The sequence below is a fragment of the Nyctereutes procyonoides genome, unplaced genomic scaffold (assembly GCF_905146905.1).
Source record: "Nyctereutes procyonoides isolate TBG_1078 unplaced genomic scaffold, NYPRO_anot_genome, whole genome shotgun sequence".
NCBI classification, from domain to species: domain Eukaryota; kingdom Metazoa; phylum Chordata; class Mammalia; order Carnivora; family Canidae; genus Nyctereutes; species Nyctereutes procyonoides.
In genome coordinates, this window is record NW_026575140.1 from 46078764 (window position 1) to 46097658 (window position 18895).

The following is an 18895-nucleotide window of genomic DNA, read 5'->3' on the forward strand; positions in this document are numbered from 1 at the left end:
TGAGCTACCCAGCCACCCTGAACCACTGTCTTGGTGAACAGTTGGAGGCTGTCTAGGCTTAAAAGATAGTGTTGCGACTACGTGGCAGTATCTACAACGAGCATAGGATAAGCACCAATTCATCACCCCGATCTAGTAAGCATGGACTAATTTCAGTGTACACTGGAGTCTTAGACATAATCATTCTCACTCCTGTGAAAATTTGCTAATAAGCAGTCACCAACTTAATTGAGATTTGAGATAGAATCCAAAGCATGAATATTTTTTGCATGAATATTTTTTACACGTTTTGATGCCCTACAAGTTTTGAAACCTGTTTACAAATCATTTACTCTTAAGCCTTTATGTTAAAGAAGCATTCTATTTGGAAAATTCTTTTCCCAAGACACTACTGAGAAAAAAATTGAAATCTTATCCTAGAAAGTAAACTGCTAGGAAACATACTAAGGCAGAAGATAATGTCTGTAGAGCAAATGGCCTCCATGGCTGCCTGCCTACCCTGCAAAAGTCAGACAAGTTCACAGAGCCAGGGGTCCTGGGTTACCCACCCTATCCTCTACACTACTCTAACTAGTAGCCACCACTTCTGCTCCACCTCCTCCTGCTTCTAGCTCCAACAAGGAACTGGAACCCAGATACCTTCACTATCTTTTCTTGCGAGGCTCTGCCACTTATATAAAATCTATGTATTATAACAAAATCACACAATCCAGCTTATTAATAGGGTCTTTTACTATTATTTGAAAAAAGGCATACCCTCAGAGGTAAGAATGGCTAAACACATTAGTTTGTCAGTCAAACAACATATAGAGCAAAGAGAAAGTCACTCCTAACTGAAGAAGAACTGATGCATCCCCCTTATTTTACGTATGAGGATACTAACACCCAGAAAGCAGAAGGGACTTGTCTAGAAGGAAAGAATAATTCAGGGTTTGAGAATCAGTCTGTATGGTCTACAGAGTAATCCAGAAAAAATTAATAACCTCTGGACAGGCTAAACCAACAGCCTAAAATTCTTCATTGTTTAGTCAGCAATGCTTAGTAAGAGACACCTCCATGTAAACCATCCATGCAGCAACTTTTCCTGTAAAACTCATCTCAGCCATGTAATTTAACCAGTGATATAATGAAGACATTATACAATGTACTAGTGACTACAGTACTGGCCTTGTGAGATCTACAGCAAGGGGTCTGTTCCTCCATCCCTACATGAGAACACCTAGCAGGGTATACTGTCAAAAAGCCAGGCTCCAGTTCCTGTAACTGTGAATCACTGGCTTTGTGCTGCAGGCAGTCCCTTTTGGAGGAAACAACTAACAAGTTCAAACACAGTCTTTCCTAACTGACACTTTGGAAAGCCATTAGTCAACTGATGCTTGATTGACCTTTATCTATGTTAACAAGATACCCTTTATTAACAGTGACCTGGCTTTTAAATGCACAGTTTCTTAAGAAAGAGAATGTTTTAGTATTAGAAGACACATTTTAAAAAACTAAATGTTGACTACATTGGTTCATTGTTTTCTGGTAAAGCTAGGACTTTGAGAACCTTGAATAAACTTCTTAAAAAATTACTTACACACACACAGACACACACACACAGACACAAGTTTGGCTTCTCAGAAAACTTTGCCAAGGACTTGCATTAAGCACTCACTGGGATAAGTTGTTCAATTGGATCCTGCTTTTCAATTTTTATAGTAATTTAGGCTTTTCCTTCCTTGGCCTTCAATTCTTCCTTAAAAACTATGTTAGCCCTATTAACTGCTCCTCAGAATTCCTGCCTCCCTGGGGAGCTGAACTTTCAGAGCCTTCTTACTGGATTCCTGTCCTAACACAGGGAACTTCTCCCTCTTCTGCCTCCTAAAGTTAACAGTGAGATCTTGAGAAAAATAATTTGGACATGATTTTGCTTCTATTTGCATCCTAGGTCAAGGGTCTGCAACTGAATAATGAGAACAAATTAATTTGTCTCACCACACCCAGTTATTTTAAACAGGGATTCATCATAAGATACTCATTATTTATAGAAAAACGTTATCCTTTTCTTATTGTTCCTTTTATAAAATATAATTTAAAATATACCTAGATGGCTCTATAATCAAAAATTATAAAAAGATAAATAGTGAGAAGTCTCCCTCTCATTCCTGTTCTATACTTACTCTCTTCTCACACACATTCTCCCACAGGAATTGGTGGTTATTTTATTTGTTTCATATATATTCTTCCAGAGTCTCTTTACTTAAATTAGTGAATAAAATGTATATGTATATATAGTCTTATTTTCCCTTTCTATTTTATTCAAAATGTAGTATACCATAACACAATTTTACACCGTGCTTTAACAATTTTACCTTGTTGATCTTTTCACGTAACACATACAGAGCTTCCATGCAAAATGGCTCTGGATCAAGAAAGCCAGGAGTCCAACAAATGAGAGCAAGTTTATAAGCATCGGTATTCAGGAGTCAGGGAGCAGCTGGGCTCACGCCAACCATCAGAACAGCAGCAGCCTAGTCTTCACACTGGCAGGTCTTCTGCTCTTCAGAAATTCTGTCTCAGCCCAGAAGGGGCCCTACCTAAAAAACTAGCCAACTCATTGATATAACCTACTCAGTTTATACATGACAAAGCAGTGTGAGGAAGCAGAAGGGACTTATCCAAAATCAGGCAGTGGTCAAGGACAGAACTGGATGTTACTAACTGTTTCATCTAATTAGATGCTGCTTCTGCATTCCACCCCCAATGTTTCCATTGTACCTCTTATATCACAAACTCTTAGGGACTCATCATATCTGCAGAGTAAATTTTAAATTCCTATATCTAGCACTCGTCCCAACTTAGATAAAAGAAGAGCGTGATGTGGTGGGAAAAGCGAGAATAATGGTCATGGTCAGAAAATCAGAGTTCTAGTCTGAGCCCTCTCTGGGCCCCAATTCCCCCAACTGTGAAAGAAGTTTGAACCAGACGTACTCTAAGGTCTCTTTGAAGGTCTCTAATGTCGTTGACTGCCACTGCCTAAGCATACTGAAGAGCAATGCCTATGCTCATGGTATTAGTTCCACCTGGAGCATACCTTTTGTTTCTCTTCCTCCACATCCTTCAAGGCCCACCTTGATCTTCCAGGTAATCACCTACTCAAAAAATGCTTCTTGTAAACAATCTGAGCACTCCTACCTTAGCACTTAGAACCTGTTTTTCCCTCCAACCAGAGGACTCCTTCTAAAGAGCCACACAAACTACTCTCAGTCCATTCAATTCAATGCCTGCTCAAATGAAACTGATAAAGATGCTTTCCCTAACTACCTTATCCCAAGTAGCACTTCCTCAATCACTCTCCTCCTTGTTCTATTTCTCCTCATAGTTCTTATTATACAATTTATGTTTAGTTGATCTCACCCAATGGATTGCAAGCTCCTTTAAGCAGGGACAGGTCTTTTGTCCTTTCTTTTTCTTTTCTTTTTTTTTTTTTTAATTTAGAACAGCACCTGAGTAAAGCACTCAGAACACTTAGTAAATATTTGTTGAACAAAAGCAATATGATTATTTGTAAAAGATTAAGTAACAACAAGGCCAAGCTGCAGAAACTGTACTTCTAATACTACTCTGAAGGTATTTCTCGCATTCAGTGGCTTTTTCTGTAAGAAAGCCCTGCACAAACTCCCAAACAGGGATAAAATATAAGTCAGAGAGGTAGCAAATGACTCTGAGAGTTGTAGTTATGCTAACAGCAAGAGATCTGTCTGGAGTCAGACTGATTCTAGTTCTAATGTCTGCCACTGCGGAGCCTTAACCATGTCCTTAACCTCTATAAATCAAATAACAACCTACCTCATAGGTATGCAATGAGAATCAGGGAAAATGATTTATGCGAAAGTATCTTGTCAGATACAAGGCATCATACCCTGTAAGTAAAGTCTTCCTAAAGGCCAAAAGTAGCCTCAAATTGTTAATATGGGAACAGCTTTATTTAATGATAAATTGTCTCATGAAGAGAGTTCATTCTTAAGAAAAATACATGCACATACAGGAATGTCTACTTATACACATATGTATCTTGAAGGAAAAGCACAAGTTTAAAAGGTACAATGAAAATGAACCCTACTTACTAGAATTCTTACCCCAAATCCTGCCATATATCCCTTCTGTAATATGAAACCCTTTTTGCCATGACTTCAGACAGACAGCCTACTGACTATTATGAAACTGAATCTTCCAGGGGAGGAAGTAAAACTGTGACCTCTTATGGAACAATGAGCCTCTTAGATGTGTCAGGTCATCTGTGGCTTCCACACATTGTCTCTGTGGTGGTTAATAAAAGTAAATCACTCAACTACCTAAGTTCTATCTCTAACCACTCCCAGAACAGGTTAGCATTACTTGTTGCAGTTAGTAGATAAGAAAACCAAACCCTAAAAAGCCAATCTTGATATTCAACCCATACCAATTTCTTACGAACCTAAATATGTATTGTACTGACTGACAAGCAGGTACTTTGGTGCTGGATTTTATGCCATCTCTGTAGTATGCCAAGTTTTCCTTGTATGACAAGGAGTATGTCATAGTTCTCATATATTCCCAAGAGAACGTAACATAGAGCTTTCTTAGCATAATGAAGATGCTCAGAAATACTCATCTGTATTGAACTTAAAATGAAATTGCAGTAATGTGTCTTACAAGCACGCAAGGAATTCAGGAACAGAGTCAAACAGAATTCTCACTTCCTAAGTTTCAAATGTAATTTATAGCCTACCAAAACAACACTGATTATTCATATCACTTATATTTTAATTTTGTTTGTAGGCAAACCTCCACGAGGCATCTCATCCCCTACAAGGAGACAAAATTGACCCACTTCCATATTACATCTCATGATATCCCAAAAACACTTCTCCCACAGAACTTACAACTGTTTATTGCCCTGATGTTGACATGTCTACTCCCCAAGACAACTGTATGGTCCTCAAAGGCAAGAAAACCATCTAATTCATCTTTTTTTTTTCTTATCACCTAAGCCTGAAACTGCAAGATGTATAGTAACACTTAACTATTTAAGAATGTCAGAATGATACCATGTAAAGAAGAGAATGTTAAGAAAAAAAAGCATGATATTGTGAGACTGCCAGTGTGGCCCCAGTAAACATTTTATAAGAACAATATTAATAAGAATGAGGATAAACATTAATGTGAAACCAAAAACACTGACAGGGTTTGATCACAGAAAAATAAATTCAGCTTCCACTAGTTTATCATACCAATTTGAAAAGTATTTAGGTGACCTCTGTCATTCTTAAAAAAATTTCTTCCAAAATAAGCCTTTCTTGACCTTGGCCTGGCACTTTCGTTGGAAACCACAAAAAAATTACTCAAATTCTACTCTTCTGCATAAAAAAGAAGAAAAGAATAAGAGGAAAATCTAAATCTTATCCTCATATAGGTGATAAAGCAACTTTTTCACTCTGAGAAAACATTCTCAATTAAACTGAAGCATTTCCAGTTGAATGTTAGTGAACTTTCATATATGCGTGAATTACGCTATAACCTGGCAGATAACTTCTAGTTAAATGATCATCACTCTGGAATGAAGAAATATCTCCTTTGGTCAATTTTTTCAAGTAGCTACAAGCTACTAGTCAAAGTTTCAAATTAATGAGAATCGTATCTTTGCCAAGTCTATAAAATACCTAACCACATTAATTCTTCCAACTTTCTCAGGTACAGATTGGCCTCAAGATTTGGAATTAGCCAGGCTGCCATGTGGGGCCTGGTTACTTTACATTACATTCTTGCCCCAAAGCTAAAGAGTAAGAGGTGCTTCCTGCCTAGAGAGAGGAAGAACACCATGGAAAGACCTCTGGAGGGCCTCTGGAGGTAGGCCTGAGTTTAAACCCTGACTCTATCCACTGGACAAGTATGGCACTGGACAAGGGACCAAGTCTTTCCGAACCCTTATTTCCACATTGGTAAAACAGAGATAATTCAAACTTTCTGGAACTGTTGTGGGGACTACATTTATATTATTTATTAAGTCACTAGCACATAATAGGAACTCAATAAATACTAATTTCTCTTCCCACTTTTTTCACAGTCACAAAATACTTATTCAACACTCTTTATTAGACAGAGCAACAGCTCCATTTCCTACTTTGGAGTCACTTTTAGATCTGCTGGCAGCCAGGTCACAGTTCACTAAAGCATTTATAGATGTTCAAGATGATCTATACCAGTTTTTTATTAATAAAACAAAGCACCTTTATAAGCTTTATATGGTCTTTTCCTATCTTTGATAGAATAACAATTTTTTAATAATCTAATTGCAAAACGTTTCTTTATTTTGGCTGCCACTGATATGTGAGAATTGTCACTGTCATAAGAGTAAATAACCAACACATTTATTAGCCAGAGGCATCATTAGATGAAATCTTGTTACAGAAATTTGGCAAAATTCTAGGTTTCCATTTAGTTTGTAAAATTTTGTGAACTCTAACAAAGTGGTATCAATTTTTCTCCTATGAATATGGGTTTATTTTAAAGAAAAATTCTTTTTTTTTCCCCTTAAGAAAAATTCTTACATAGATTCATTTTGCTACTCTATTATGGGTTTATTCAGGTAATCATTTTAGAAAATGAGTAAACTATAGTTGCTATTTACACAGTTAAGTTACCACATGGTGCTAAATATCTCCCGAGGAAAAAACTCAGTTTGGGATTTAAACCAGCATGACAACAGTACAACACAATAGAGAACTTCCAGAAAGCCAAGCATTCTGTTTAGGTTTGAAGAATTCTACTAGTTTAAGGGTTTTTTGTTTTTCGAGGATAATATACCACTATTCTTACTTTGTAGTTTAGTAGAAATGTAAAAATTCCCTTCCTCTAGCCTTTTGACACGTAAGAGAAGGACACTAGTTGGCATGCACCCTTTTTATGTTAACAGCCAAAGCTATTTTGAGTCATTTTAGTACTATCCAATACTTATGCCAAGAAAAAAGGTTAGCATGACATTAGCAAGCTAAAAAAATAAACTCTGTTTTTGGTCAAGAAGCACATCCCTTTTTAACAACCCCACAGTCTATCTTGTGGACATAAGTAATAATACAGCTCAAAAAATAAGCCATTATATCATAATTAGCAAGTCCTACCTTTTGCGCATCTCCTGTAAAATAGGCAATGGCCAGAGTGGGCAGAATCATGAACAGTGCATTGTAATAGAGCAGACCATATTTTCCCAGCTCCTGGAATAGTAAATAATTAGGTGTTTCATTTGGTTCTAGCAGAAAGAAATACACAACCTTATACAGAATACCACTCTTACTACTCACACATACACACACACACCCCTCCCCCACAATACAGAGAGTGAATCAGCTAAGTCATAAGTTTGGCATACATGAAGGAACCTAAGCTTTCAAAAGGAAAAAAAAACACACAAACATACAAGATTTTAAATTAATTCAAAGTAAATTCTTTGGGATCCCTGGGTGGCGCAGCGGTTTAGCGCCTGCTTTTGGCCCAGGGCGCGATCCTGGAGACCCAGGATCGAATCCCACGTCAGGCTCCCGGTGCATGGAGCCTGCTTCTCCATCTGCCTGTGTCTCTGCCTCTCTCTCTGTCTCTCTGTGACTATCGTAAATAAATAAAAATTTTTAAAAAAATTAAAAAAAAATAAAAAAAAAACAAAGTAAATTCTTTGAGTGCTTAAAATCAGGGAAATAAAAAATAACACCAACTAGCTACCTCAAAACAGTAAGCAGGGAAGAGGTTATTCTGTTTTGTTTTGTTTCTTTGTGTTTTTTTTTTAAGATTTTATTTACTTATTCATGAGACACAGAGAGAGGCAGAGGCAGAGACATAGGTAGAGGGAGAAGCAGGCTCCCCGTAGGGATCCCAATGCTGGACTTGATCCTGGGACTACGGGATCATGCCCTGAGCCAAAGGTAGATGCTCAACCACTGAGCCACCCAGGGGTCCCGGGAAGAGGTTATTTTGTTTTTTTTTTTTTTTGTTTTTTTTTTTTTTAATTTTTATTTATTTATGATAGTCACACAGAGAGACAGAGAAAGAGGCAGAGACATAGGCAGAGGGAGAAGCAGGCTCCATGCACCGGGAGCCCGACGTGGGATTCGATCCTGAGTCTCCAGGATTGCGCCCTGGGCCAAAGGCAGGCGCCAAACCGCTGCGCCACCCAGGGATCCCGGGAAGAGGTTATTTTGAATATATACATGTCTTTCTATAAAAACACAATCCTGAGACCCTTTCCTATCCAGAACTAAATAAAAAATCAAGTCAGTCTTGAACTTTTCAGAACCATAAAAAAGTCCCATTTAAGAGAGATAGGCAGATACCAACACATACACTCACACCTAGGCCAACACAGATAGACATAACTTGCCAGTGAAGTATTTACAAAAATATATGTGAAGTACAATGAAAATTAAGATTACTCTATATACAATTCCCAAAAGTATAGTTTGTTGTGCCCTCAGTTATTGGGAAGGAACAAAAGAACCACATACATCTTCAACATAGGGAGCCTATAAGTAGTCTGGGCTCACTTCCCACTTTTAATTCACAGTCTTCTAAGACAGTCAGCCAGAAGCAGTCACCTGAAAAGGTAGGTCAGAGTTTGACCAGAGCAACAGGGGGATGAAGTACTGAGTAGTGAAGATGGGGGCATGATATTTCCCTAACTTCTGTGGTGAGAGAATTGAATGATATGAAAAGTCAAACTACCTTCTCAAAAGCCACTTTGAAAAACTGGAAACAAATATCCAACAATAAAAAACTACTTGATTAGATGAGGATACTACAATGAAATACTATGCAAACACTAAAAATGTTAGATACTGACAAGAAAAGATGTTCATGAAACTGTACTGAAAAATATAAATCAGAAAACATTATATATTGCTTTTCATTTAGAAGTTTACAAAGTGTCTACATACACATACACATACTTATCCTCTAAAACTGTGCTGCTCACTTGATAGTAGAATTAAGGGAGATTTAGATTTTCTTCCCCTTACTTATATGTTTCTTCTACTCTCATTATAAATGTGTATAAATGTGTATTATCTGTATTATTTCTTTAAAGTTAGAAATGTTTTAACATTTCTGTTAAATGTAGCACTAAATCTTTATGCCACCTGACTTATGCTCAAAGAACCATGATTTAAGCAGTCCTGAAATTATAGGAAATAACACTTCTGATATATTTATTTATTAAAGATTTTATTTTACCTATTCATGAGAGACATAGAGAGACAGGCAGAGACATAGGCAGAGGGAGAAGCAGGTTCCCAGAGGGGAGCCTGATGCAGGACTCAATCCCAGGACCTCAAGATCACAACCTGAGCCAAAGGCAGACACTCAACCACTGAGCCACCCAGGTGCCCAACACTTCCAATTTATTAACAGCATCTTGGGGCAGGCATACTGCCTTTCAGATAAACCAAATAACTAATTGCCAAGGCCACCACAAGCATCAATGAAAAGATGTGCCTCATTTCTAAAGCAGCAAGAGAAAAACCATCACAGAAAACAACCTTTTTTTAAAAAAAAAAGATTTAGTTATTTATTTATTCATGACAGACACACACAGAGAGAGAGAGACAGAGAGAGAGAGAGAGAGAGAGAGAGAGAGAGAGAGAGAGGCAGAGACACAGGCAGACGGAGAAGCAGGCTCCATGCTGGGAGCCTGAAGCGGGACTCGAGCCCAGGACTCCAGGATCACGCCCTGGGCCAAAGGCAGGCGCCAAACCACTGAGCCACCCAGGGATGCCCCACAGAAAACAACCTTAACAAGAGATGCCCCGCCCCATCAGTCAGAGATGTACTCTAGACTGTGCTATCCTGTACTGTAGCCACCAGCCATATTCAGTTATTTCAATTTAATTATAATTAAACAACAAATTTAGTTCCTCAGTTGTGGCAGTCATCTATTGGGTGCTCAACAGCCACGCGAGACTAGTGGCTACTGTTAATGGACAGTAGAGATATAGAAGATTTCCATCATCAAAGAAAATTCCATTGGACAATACTGTTTTATACAGGTGAGGCTGCTGGACAAACCAAATGTTATTACTGGTACCTATTTTCCAAAGCAGCAAATGGGCTGAGGAAAATACAGAGTACAACTATTTCCAACTGCTCCCTTTTATCTAGCTATTTCAAAAAGATAAAAATGCCTAATTAAGACACAATCATCATACAAAATTGTCAAGACAAATAAATTGAGAACAAAACACAAAGTTATACTTAAGGAAAATTTTTTGGAAACAATCTACATTGACCCTATTTCTTCAAAGAGCTTCAAAATAAACCTTCTCTGAGAATAACAAAAGCTACTGGGATGGACATTCACTCTATGGTTCTTTATGGAGAAGGAAAAGCCCCCTGCCAAGACAATACCAACTTGACACGAATACTACTTTTGAATAGTTGGGCATTAGTATTTATGATCTCAACTCAAAAAAATGACCTGAAGTAGTTTTAGAAATAACGCACATAAATAGAGCAGACTAAAAACAAAGCGGGTAAGTCATGTGGCTTAGAAAACACAGGTAAGGAAATAAGATAAAGTCATAGTCAGTTGCAAGATTTAATTATAAGATAAAAATACACCACTGTTCAGGAAAAACTATGGTAGCATCTATGAAATCTCATGTGGGTCCTTACACAGGATACATCATAATAGAAAGGACAGCTCCTTCAACAATAATAACCCTATGATATATGCAGCTGAGTTCTACACAGAGGCTTTTTTTAAAGATTTATTTATCTATTTAAGAGAGAGAAACAGCTCATGTCTCTGAGTGGAGTGGGAGTTGGGGGTGGGGAGGGATAGGCAGAGAACCCCAAGCAGACTCCCCACTCAGTGCAGAGCCCACATGGAACTCAATATGACAACCCCGAGATCGTGACCTGAGCTGAAACCAAAAGTCAGACACTCAATCAATGAGCCACCCAGGTAGGTGTTCCATGTAGCTGCTTACAATAATGCGAATTTATACCATAATGCAGTGAAAGCAGTATGACTCAAATTTTCTGCTTTCTGATGGCCTGGCTTAACTTAAAATTAAAATTGAATATGTATATAATTCAAAGTATATAGACTAACAAAAAATATCTGTAAAGCCTTTGTGTGCATGATGCAAGTTAAGAGAAAAGAGCTGGATATGTAAAGTTCATATATATGAGATCTAGGCCAAAGAACTCAGTATTATTCCTAAGAGAGAGCAATCCTAATGCTCCCTAAAGTTTCCCATTATTTGTGGGACAAATACACAAAGTCTGTTCTTGTTCTGCAGCCCCTCTTGACACTCACTTCTCCTCAATTCTGCTCAAGGGTTTCCAGATAGTTCTTTCTTGTCCAGGTCCCTCACCAACTCCTCTAGAACACAGCCATGAACATTTAACATTTATGACACTTTTCTGAAATGAACACCCCTCTCCCAAAGTCAACAGTCACTCAATCTCTTCCAGAAAAGCTAACAATAAAATCTACTTGCTAATTTATAACTGAAAAAGTTCCTTATATGAATAGCAAAGTACAGGCATTGTATCCTTAGAGATCCCTACATCTTTCCCATTTCTCCTAAAGTATTTTTCTTTATTCCCTGCTTTTTTTCCTGACAAATTGACATTTCCACTCCCAACATCAGTAAACATCTCTCAAAGATTTAGACTGCTACCTACTTTTGAATCTAGTTTCTGTTTTACATATGCACCATTTGCTGCTGTCAGGACATCATTTATCAGAATGAAAACATATCCTTCCAGATCAAATGCCAAATCAGAGCTGTAAAACACAAACACACTTTAATAACTTACATTTAAAGAACAAGCATGTAATTTTAAATAGGTCCGAAGTTCAATAAATGAAAGAACATATTCTTATCAAGGTAAGTGAACATTAGGCATTTTATCGGCTATTAGTATTTCTTGATTCCTGGTGATAATTTGCAATTTCATACTCAATAGGGAAATCTTCAGAAACGAGAAATACTAATACTTAAACACAATCATTAGCAATAATTGATCATGTCAGTTAACAGCACGCTGCTCTGAATTCAAAGTCAGACAACAAGAACAAGTAAAATTCACCATTATAATTATATCTGAAGCAGGAAGAAGGCATCAGAGCTCAATTTCAAAGAGAAGGAAACCAAAAAAATGAAGTTGTTAACAAGTCATTTTCCAAAGATTCATTCACACAAAAGGCAAGCTGTACAGGTGACTGGGTTACTATGTAGAATTTCGGAAGCATAGATTGTAGTGAGTTCTGAGATCAAGCTACAGTAGTGTCTAAGCACATAGCAGGAACTCAATTACTTAAACGGTTGCTTAGAAAGCCTATGAGATATAACTGGCAGGATTTGGGAAACTGAAGACTTCTAGTATTTAGCTGAGCAACAGACACAAGATAAAAACTTAGTAAACTGAATAATGAAAATCTATGCCTTCAGTATACTTTAGCACCCTAGTTAAAAAGCGGCCCAATATCCTGTGATTGTGCAAAACTAGCTAACTAAGCTAGCTAAACTAGTACATGGAATCGACATCTGAAGAACTCTGTGTCCCTGCAATTTTAGGCAGAACTAGCCTAATGTATATCCCCTCTTCCAAGCAGCCTGACAACCTTCTAACTTCAGACTCCCTCTGCCCAATCTCCTTCCCAAGTAAAAGGTTCTGATTAGATAAGGCTGATCCAGAGAGCAAGCCTTCTCAGAAACTTTTTGCAGGCCAGGGTTGGCCCTGAGGAACTCATGTTGTTTGGTTCAATTCTGGATTCCACAGCTTTAAGGAAATGCTTCAAAGAGGTTAAAGGCTCATATAAAATATTTCTTCAAGAAGGTGATATTACCTAAAGGGAAAAACAGTCAGCTATATAACTAAATTCTAGTAACCAATTTTTCTATCCTTTTCCTTTTCTTTTCTTTTCTTTTTTTTTTTTTTTTAAGAATGAAATTTTACTTGGAGATTTAGGGTGGAATTTGACTTAGAATATTTCCACCCGTCTCTACCACAGGAATGATGAAGGTAAATGAGCCAAACCAAGAAGCACACTGAACTCCCAGACAGAAAATCTACTTTGGACAGAATCTGTGGTATTAGCAAACCCGTATATATGCCTGCCCCGGGCTAAGTAAAATGTACAAAGCTTCTAGCCATCACGTTAATTTTAGGAGTCTTTGGGCATACATCTTTCTCCCTGCATTTTAAAACTGAAACTTAAGCACAATGGAAAAAAGCTTCGGTAATTTAATAGATCTAAGTTACGGCATTTGTGATAGATCTTAGGTGAGGCCAAATAAAGAAATTCTATTATTTATTATTCCACCACACGGCAAATAATTCATTATCATTGGTCTTTTCTGAGACACTATTTTTTTAGCACTATGTAAAGTATAAAAGAATAGCACATGATTTAAAAAGCACACAGGCTTTGGAGTCAGACACAAATTCAAATTCCAGCACTGCCATTTACTAGCTGTGTAACCTTGACCAAGTTTCTGAACTTAGCTTTCAGTTTCCTCGACTAAAAATAGGAAAATCATACCCATATCTTTCAGAGGTGTTGTAAAGAATGCATAAATACGTGTAAAATGCCAAACATACTACGTGACATATAGTATGTGCTCAGTAAGTAGAAGAATCAGGTTTTGCCAGCCTTGACCTTAATATGGCCCAGAAGATTTACCTTTCCAAAGAGTCTTTCGGATGCTTTTCAAAGACATGATTCTTACTTAGCCTATAAAAATTCTCTTTATTGGTAATTGATTATTATCAATAATTATTGATAATTTCCAATGTGGTCTTAATACATTCTTACCTGGCAGCTACAAAGGCTCCAATAATCATTGCAAATACAGTCATCTTAATACCCCAAGAAAAAGTCTTCCTACAAAATAAAATTTAAAAAGTGCATACATGTGTCTTTAGTTATTTGCAGAGACTCATTCTTACAACATAGACAGAAAAAGTGTTTTCCTTTAAAAAGCTATGAACATCATATTTTAAATTTTTTCAAGGAATTGGATATTTCAAAGAATCCTTTTGATGAAGCAAAAACTTAAACAAAAAAGTATACTCATTCTTATATTTACTATTATTATTGAGCTTGAATCTTTGTAAATCAGAATTTCTTTAAGTAGAAAAAGGTCACACACATTTGTAATATTAATAGCTAAGACAGGAATACTATTTAAAACCTATACTGAAAAAAAAATTTTTTTTAAATAAAATAAAACCTATACTGATGTTTCTGACCCAGCACCCAATGGCACCATTAGGTACAGGAATTCCTGAAAGTGTATCTCATGTTCAGACAAATGCCAACTTCAATTCATAATCTTCCCAACTAATCCTCCCATAAACTATCAACTCCTACAGTAAAAAAAATAAGTGCATAAACTTCTCAAAAGATAAAGTAGAAACAAGACAGATAATTTTACTATCTCGCATATACTGGGACCCTTTTCAAGATGACTAAGGTCTGTTTAGGACTAAATATATCAGAAATTTGGCTCACTTGAGTAAAACTCCTTCAGCAAACATTGTAAACAGGATGGAGAACCTTCTCAGAACTGTAAACATTGGCAAGCTGGAAAAAAAAAGGGGGAAAAATACAATTCGTTAAAATAAAGTTTAAGAATTTATTTTTTAAACTAAACCTCTCCATATAAATACCCTAAAATAAGGCTAATCTCTTCCTTCCATTATGCTGATTAATTCTGTTCCTTGTTGATTAATCTGTGATTGAATTCAGCTTTTATTTCTCTCTAGAAATAATTATTACTTGAAAGCCTGAAAGAGTTGCTTTTATAAAACTACTAGAAGTGAGAAACACCAAGCTATCTATAAAAAGTGGTAGAGATCATATAGCTATTATCAAAGACTAGTGTGGCCACTTTTTTATTTTACACTACTTATCATACAAATCCCCTGAACAGTAACCATGTTAGTTTTTAAAAGAAAAAGATTCCTTTCTTCCTTCTTTACTAGACTGATCTTACTTCCCACCCCCCAATCACAGCATCTCCAACCCTCCAAAGAGCATCTATGATAATCTCACCCCATGAAATATTTGATTGTCCTTTTGTGGAAGTACTTTCTTCTTCCTCTAAATTACCAGAGCACTTTGCTTGCACTAATCAACACACAGCCTCTTGCAATATAGTTATTTCTGAATATATCTCATCTCACTCCAAAGGGCCTTATACTTAGATGGCAACCAAAGATAGGATATGAATGAATGGATGACTAAGTGCATGACAGTGGATGAAAAAGAGCAAATTCTATACAAGCAGCACTTTGCAGCAGGTCTGCATTTCTTTCCAAGTGGGTAGTGAGATGGAAAAGGATGCCCCACCCATGATAAATCTGACGTCTATGAACCCTCTCCCAGAGATACCATTATGGTTACTCTGCAAGGTTTCTTGAGTCTGAAGAAAGAGGAAATGAAAAATGCTTTGTCTCTGATCCTCAGAAATCTCCCCATTCTGTTTTATAATCATCTAATATGCCAAGGGGTTAGCTTAAGTGAAGTAGTGAAACCATGGATTTCTGTTAAATGGCTTCTCCATGTGTATAATTTTAATATCACAAACACCTCCATGTGTATAATTTTAATATCACAAACACCTACACACTATACTCCTTAAGTGGAGAAGCCAAGAATTAGGAGGTTAGAGGATAATAAAACAGTAATGTCACAGAGCACAGAACTATTGCTTCTTTCTAAAAGTGAATATGCTGCCTCTACAGTGATATGATCATAGGTATAAAATTAATCCTATTTGTATCAGAGTTCCATCTGATGTCATTTTAACTACATCATGTTCAAAGAAAAACTACAAAATTTCTCACACCCACCCTCTGATTTGGCTTTAGGGAACTTGCCTAAAATATAGTATTTATAAATTGTATTTAAAGAATTAAAATCCCAGGAGCCCAGCCTATAGTCTTCACTACTATAGGTCTGGAAAAATAATGAAAATCTCCTATAAGCAATTTGCAACATTTTAAGACTTCTATAATAAAGTAAGGGGGGGTAAAAAAACCCAAAACACATAAAAAGTCTTTCTCTTCAAACTTAAGAGAATTTAAACTAAAACCTTTGGTGTAATCTTATTTACTAACAAAAGCTTTCTGGTTCTTTCATATTTTCCAGAATCAATAACAATGTGTTAAATATTTGACATTCAAGTACAGTTTTAAGAATACATATTAACCTCACTAGTAAAATAAAGTTATCCATACTTCAGTTTCTTTGTGCTGAACAGTCCCGTGATTTGGTTCCCAAAATATAGTAGAGGTAGTGGAAACGTCTAGAAAATTTAAAAAGGGATAACAGAGCTCAATAATAAAGATAGCTAAAACAAAGTCCTTTCAAACATAACAGTTTCGTTTATATGATCAAATTCTTTCTGCTTAAAACATAAGATTAGAACTCATACACAATTTTGGCCCCCATGAAGCACCCAAAAAACATTATTCCTGGATAAACAGCACTACTATGGCAGAGAGAGGGAAGAATGGAGAAGAAAAAAGAAACAGAAATATGAATATGATCAAATCACATGAGATAGAAACATCATTTGCTCTAAAATATGATACTGTATTAGCCCATGGCTCTAATGTCAGCAGAAAAGGGAAAGGTATTTCATCTTCATGTGGAGTCAAGCAGAGGCAGAGAGAAGAGTAAGAAAACAAACCCAAGGAATAATGAATGCAGGATACACTGACCTGATTAGATGGATGTAGAAAATGCAAAACAGCTATACTCCCAACAAGTGTTCATTAATTAAAACAACACAAGATTTCTGAGGGCTTTCTTCCCTTAATTTTAAAGAATTGGTAGGACTTTTTAAGATACATATTACTCCATTTATTCTTTGCCTTCACTACACCCACTCTGGGTGATTTCAAGACTGCAATTTGTAAATATGCAGAGGACTGATAAAAATATAGAACGGTTGTCAGAAAATAAAGTTTTTTTTTGTTTTGTTTTTTGTTTTGTTTTGTTTTTTTACCTTTCGAGGTACATTTCTGTCAAGGTCAGGAAACTTGACTACTCTGAGTGCCTTTCCCACCCAGAGAACTGCCACTGTGGCCACCATCTGTAAACAGAGAACACAGATTCACTGTTCTACATATAAAGACACACACAGAAGTTCTAACGACATAAACCACGTAATGCTGAAGATTCCAACTAACCTGGCCAAGTCCAACACATAGTGAGGAGGGAAATCTACAAAACGGTAGAGAGAGAGCGAGAGAGAGAGAGAGAGAGAGAGAGAGAGAAAAATACAGGGTCAGAGAATGCCAAACACAGCTCTGTGAATTCAATTCGCACATCTGCAACCTTAAAATGCATTTTGAAACAAACACCAACGCCTGCCCCTTAACCAAATGAAAACGTGAGGGAAAAAAATATCCCTTGCTGGTTGTCAGGCAACACCGCTGATTTTGCAGCCTCGGGCGGCCACTTGTCCCATCCTGTCCGAGTCCACAATTTTCAGTCAGCTGCCTGCAACGGATGTTTCAAGGGAGGGAAGATGCAGGTCTCCCCGATGGTTCACATCTTTATTTATTTTTTGGTTTTTCTTTTCTTTCTTTTTTTTTTTTTTTGGTTCACATCTTTTAAAACAAAAATGCTTCTGCTTCTGCCTCAGGGTCCCAGTGACAGGATCGGAATCTTCCTCAACGAGCCGGAGGATGCATGCGCACGTCCCCAGGGGCTGTCAGCGAACTCGGGGACCCTGAAGCCCCGGCCCTCGGCCCCGACTGCGCGGGGGGCTCGGCTCCCACCCCGGCACACCCCACGAGCCAAAAGTCTCGGGGCAACTCCGCTCCATCGCTCCGAACCGCCAGGCTTCCTTCCAGGGCGCCGCTCGGCGGGCGCTTTCCCACAGCGGGCGGAACGCGCGCGGGGCGGAACGCGCGCGGGACCGTCCGCAGCTCCGCGCGCGGGGCCGGCGCCGCACCCGCAGCCGCACCCCGGGCCCGCGCGCGGAGCCGGCCCCGCGCCCCGCCGCGCGTTCGCCGCCCGCCCTCCTCCCCAGCTCCCGCCCAACTTTGTTCAGCTTTAACTTCAGCGGCCGAAGTCCAGGGGGCCGGCGCCCCGCCGCCGCCGCCGCCGCCGCCGCGCGCTCCTCCCCACGGCCTTGGCCGCCGCCGCCGCCGCCGCCGCCGCCGCCTCGGCCCTACCTGTAATTGGTGAGCACGCTCTTGTTGACCACCACGATCAGGAAGGAGCTCACGCCGTAAAAGCCGGCGGCCAGCAGCTTCAGGAACACCGTCAGCGTTTCGGCCGACGCCATCCCCAGCTCCTCCTCATGTCTGTGTGTGGAGGATTTCGCGGGGGCTTCTCCTTTAACCCGGGCATGCTGACGTCTATGAACTTCCGCCATGGCCGCGGCGGCGGCGGCGGCGGCGGCGGCGGCGGCGGCCTGTGAGGGGAGCGGCGGGCGGGCCTGGCGGCGCGGGGGGCCTGCGGTGCTGGCTCCCGGGGGACTCGCGGCGCCCGGGCCGGAGGACGGTGCCGGCTGCGCCCTCGCCGCCTCGGCTCCCCGCCCGGTCGCCGCCCGTCCCCGCCCAAGGGCAGGAACGCCGGGTTTCACGCGCTCGGGGACTTTGCTCGGGCATTATGCAACGCCGGGTCAGAGGGCAGGGGCCGCGCCGGGGTGGCCTGGACAGGGCCCGGGGAGGCCTGGAGCAGGGGCAGCGGCGAGCCCGAGTTCGGGCGCACAGGGAGGGCAGGCCGGGGCCGACCCCCTCGGGGGCTGCGGGGCGCCAGGCGCCACAGCACAGCCCCGGGCGCCGGGGGCCGGCTCGCGCCTGCGCGAGTCAGCCGGGTCTCCCCGCCGCCGCGTCCCCTCCGCCGGGGAGG

At 39.4% G+C, this 18895-nt stretch overlaps 1 protein-coding gene across 4 annotated transcripts in view; it reads right to left on the reverse strand.

Annotated features, from left to right (window-relative positions):
- Positions 1 to 18544, reverse strand: part of SLC35D1 (solute carrier family 35 member D1) — a 47099-nt gene extending 28555 nt beyond the window's left edge. For all 4 annotated transcript variants that reach the window (XR_008661869.1, XR_008661870.1, XM_055305497.1 and 1 more), the window contains exons 1-8: positions 18214 to 18544; positions 17221 to 17254; positions 17037 to 17123; positions 16264 to 16331; positions 14534 to 14605; positions 13835 to 13903; positions 11698 to 11800; positions 7143 to 7235 (exon numbers count right to left, since the gene is read on the reverse strand). Coding sequence is in view for 2 of the 4 variants with exons in the window: in XM_055305497.1 (XP_055161472.1) it covers positions 7143 to 7235; positions 11698 to 11800; positions 13835 to 13903; positions 14534 to 14605; positions 16264 to 16331; positions 17037 to 17123; positions 17221 to 17254; positions 18214 to 18416 (729 nt within the window). In the remaining 2 variants the exon portion in view is untranslated. The remainder of the gene's footprint in view (positions 1 to 7142; positions 7236 to 11697; positions 11801 to 13834; positions 13904 to 14533; positions 14606 to 16263; positions 16332 to 17036; positions 17124 to 17220; positions 17255 to 18213) is intronic.
- Between the last annotated feature and the right edge of the window lie 351 nt (positions 18545 to 18895).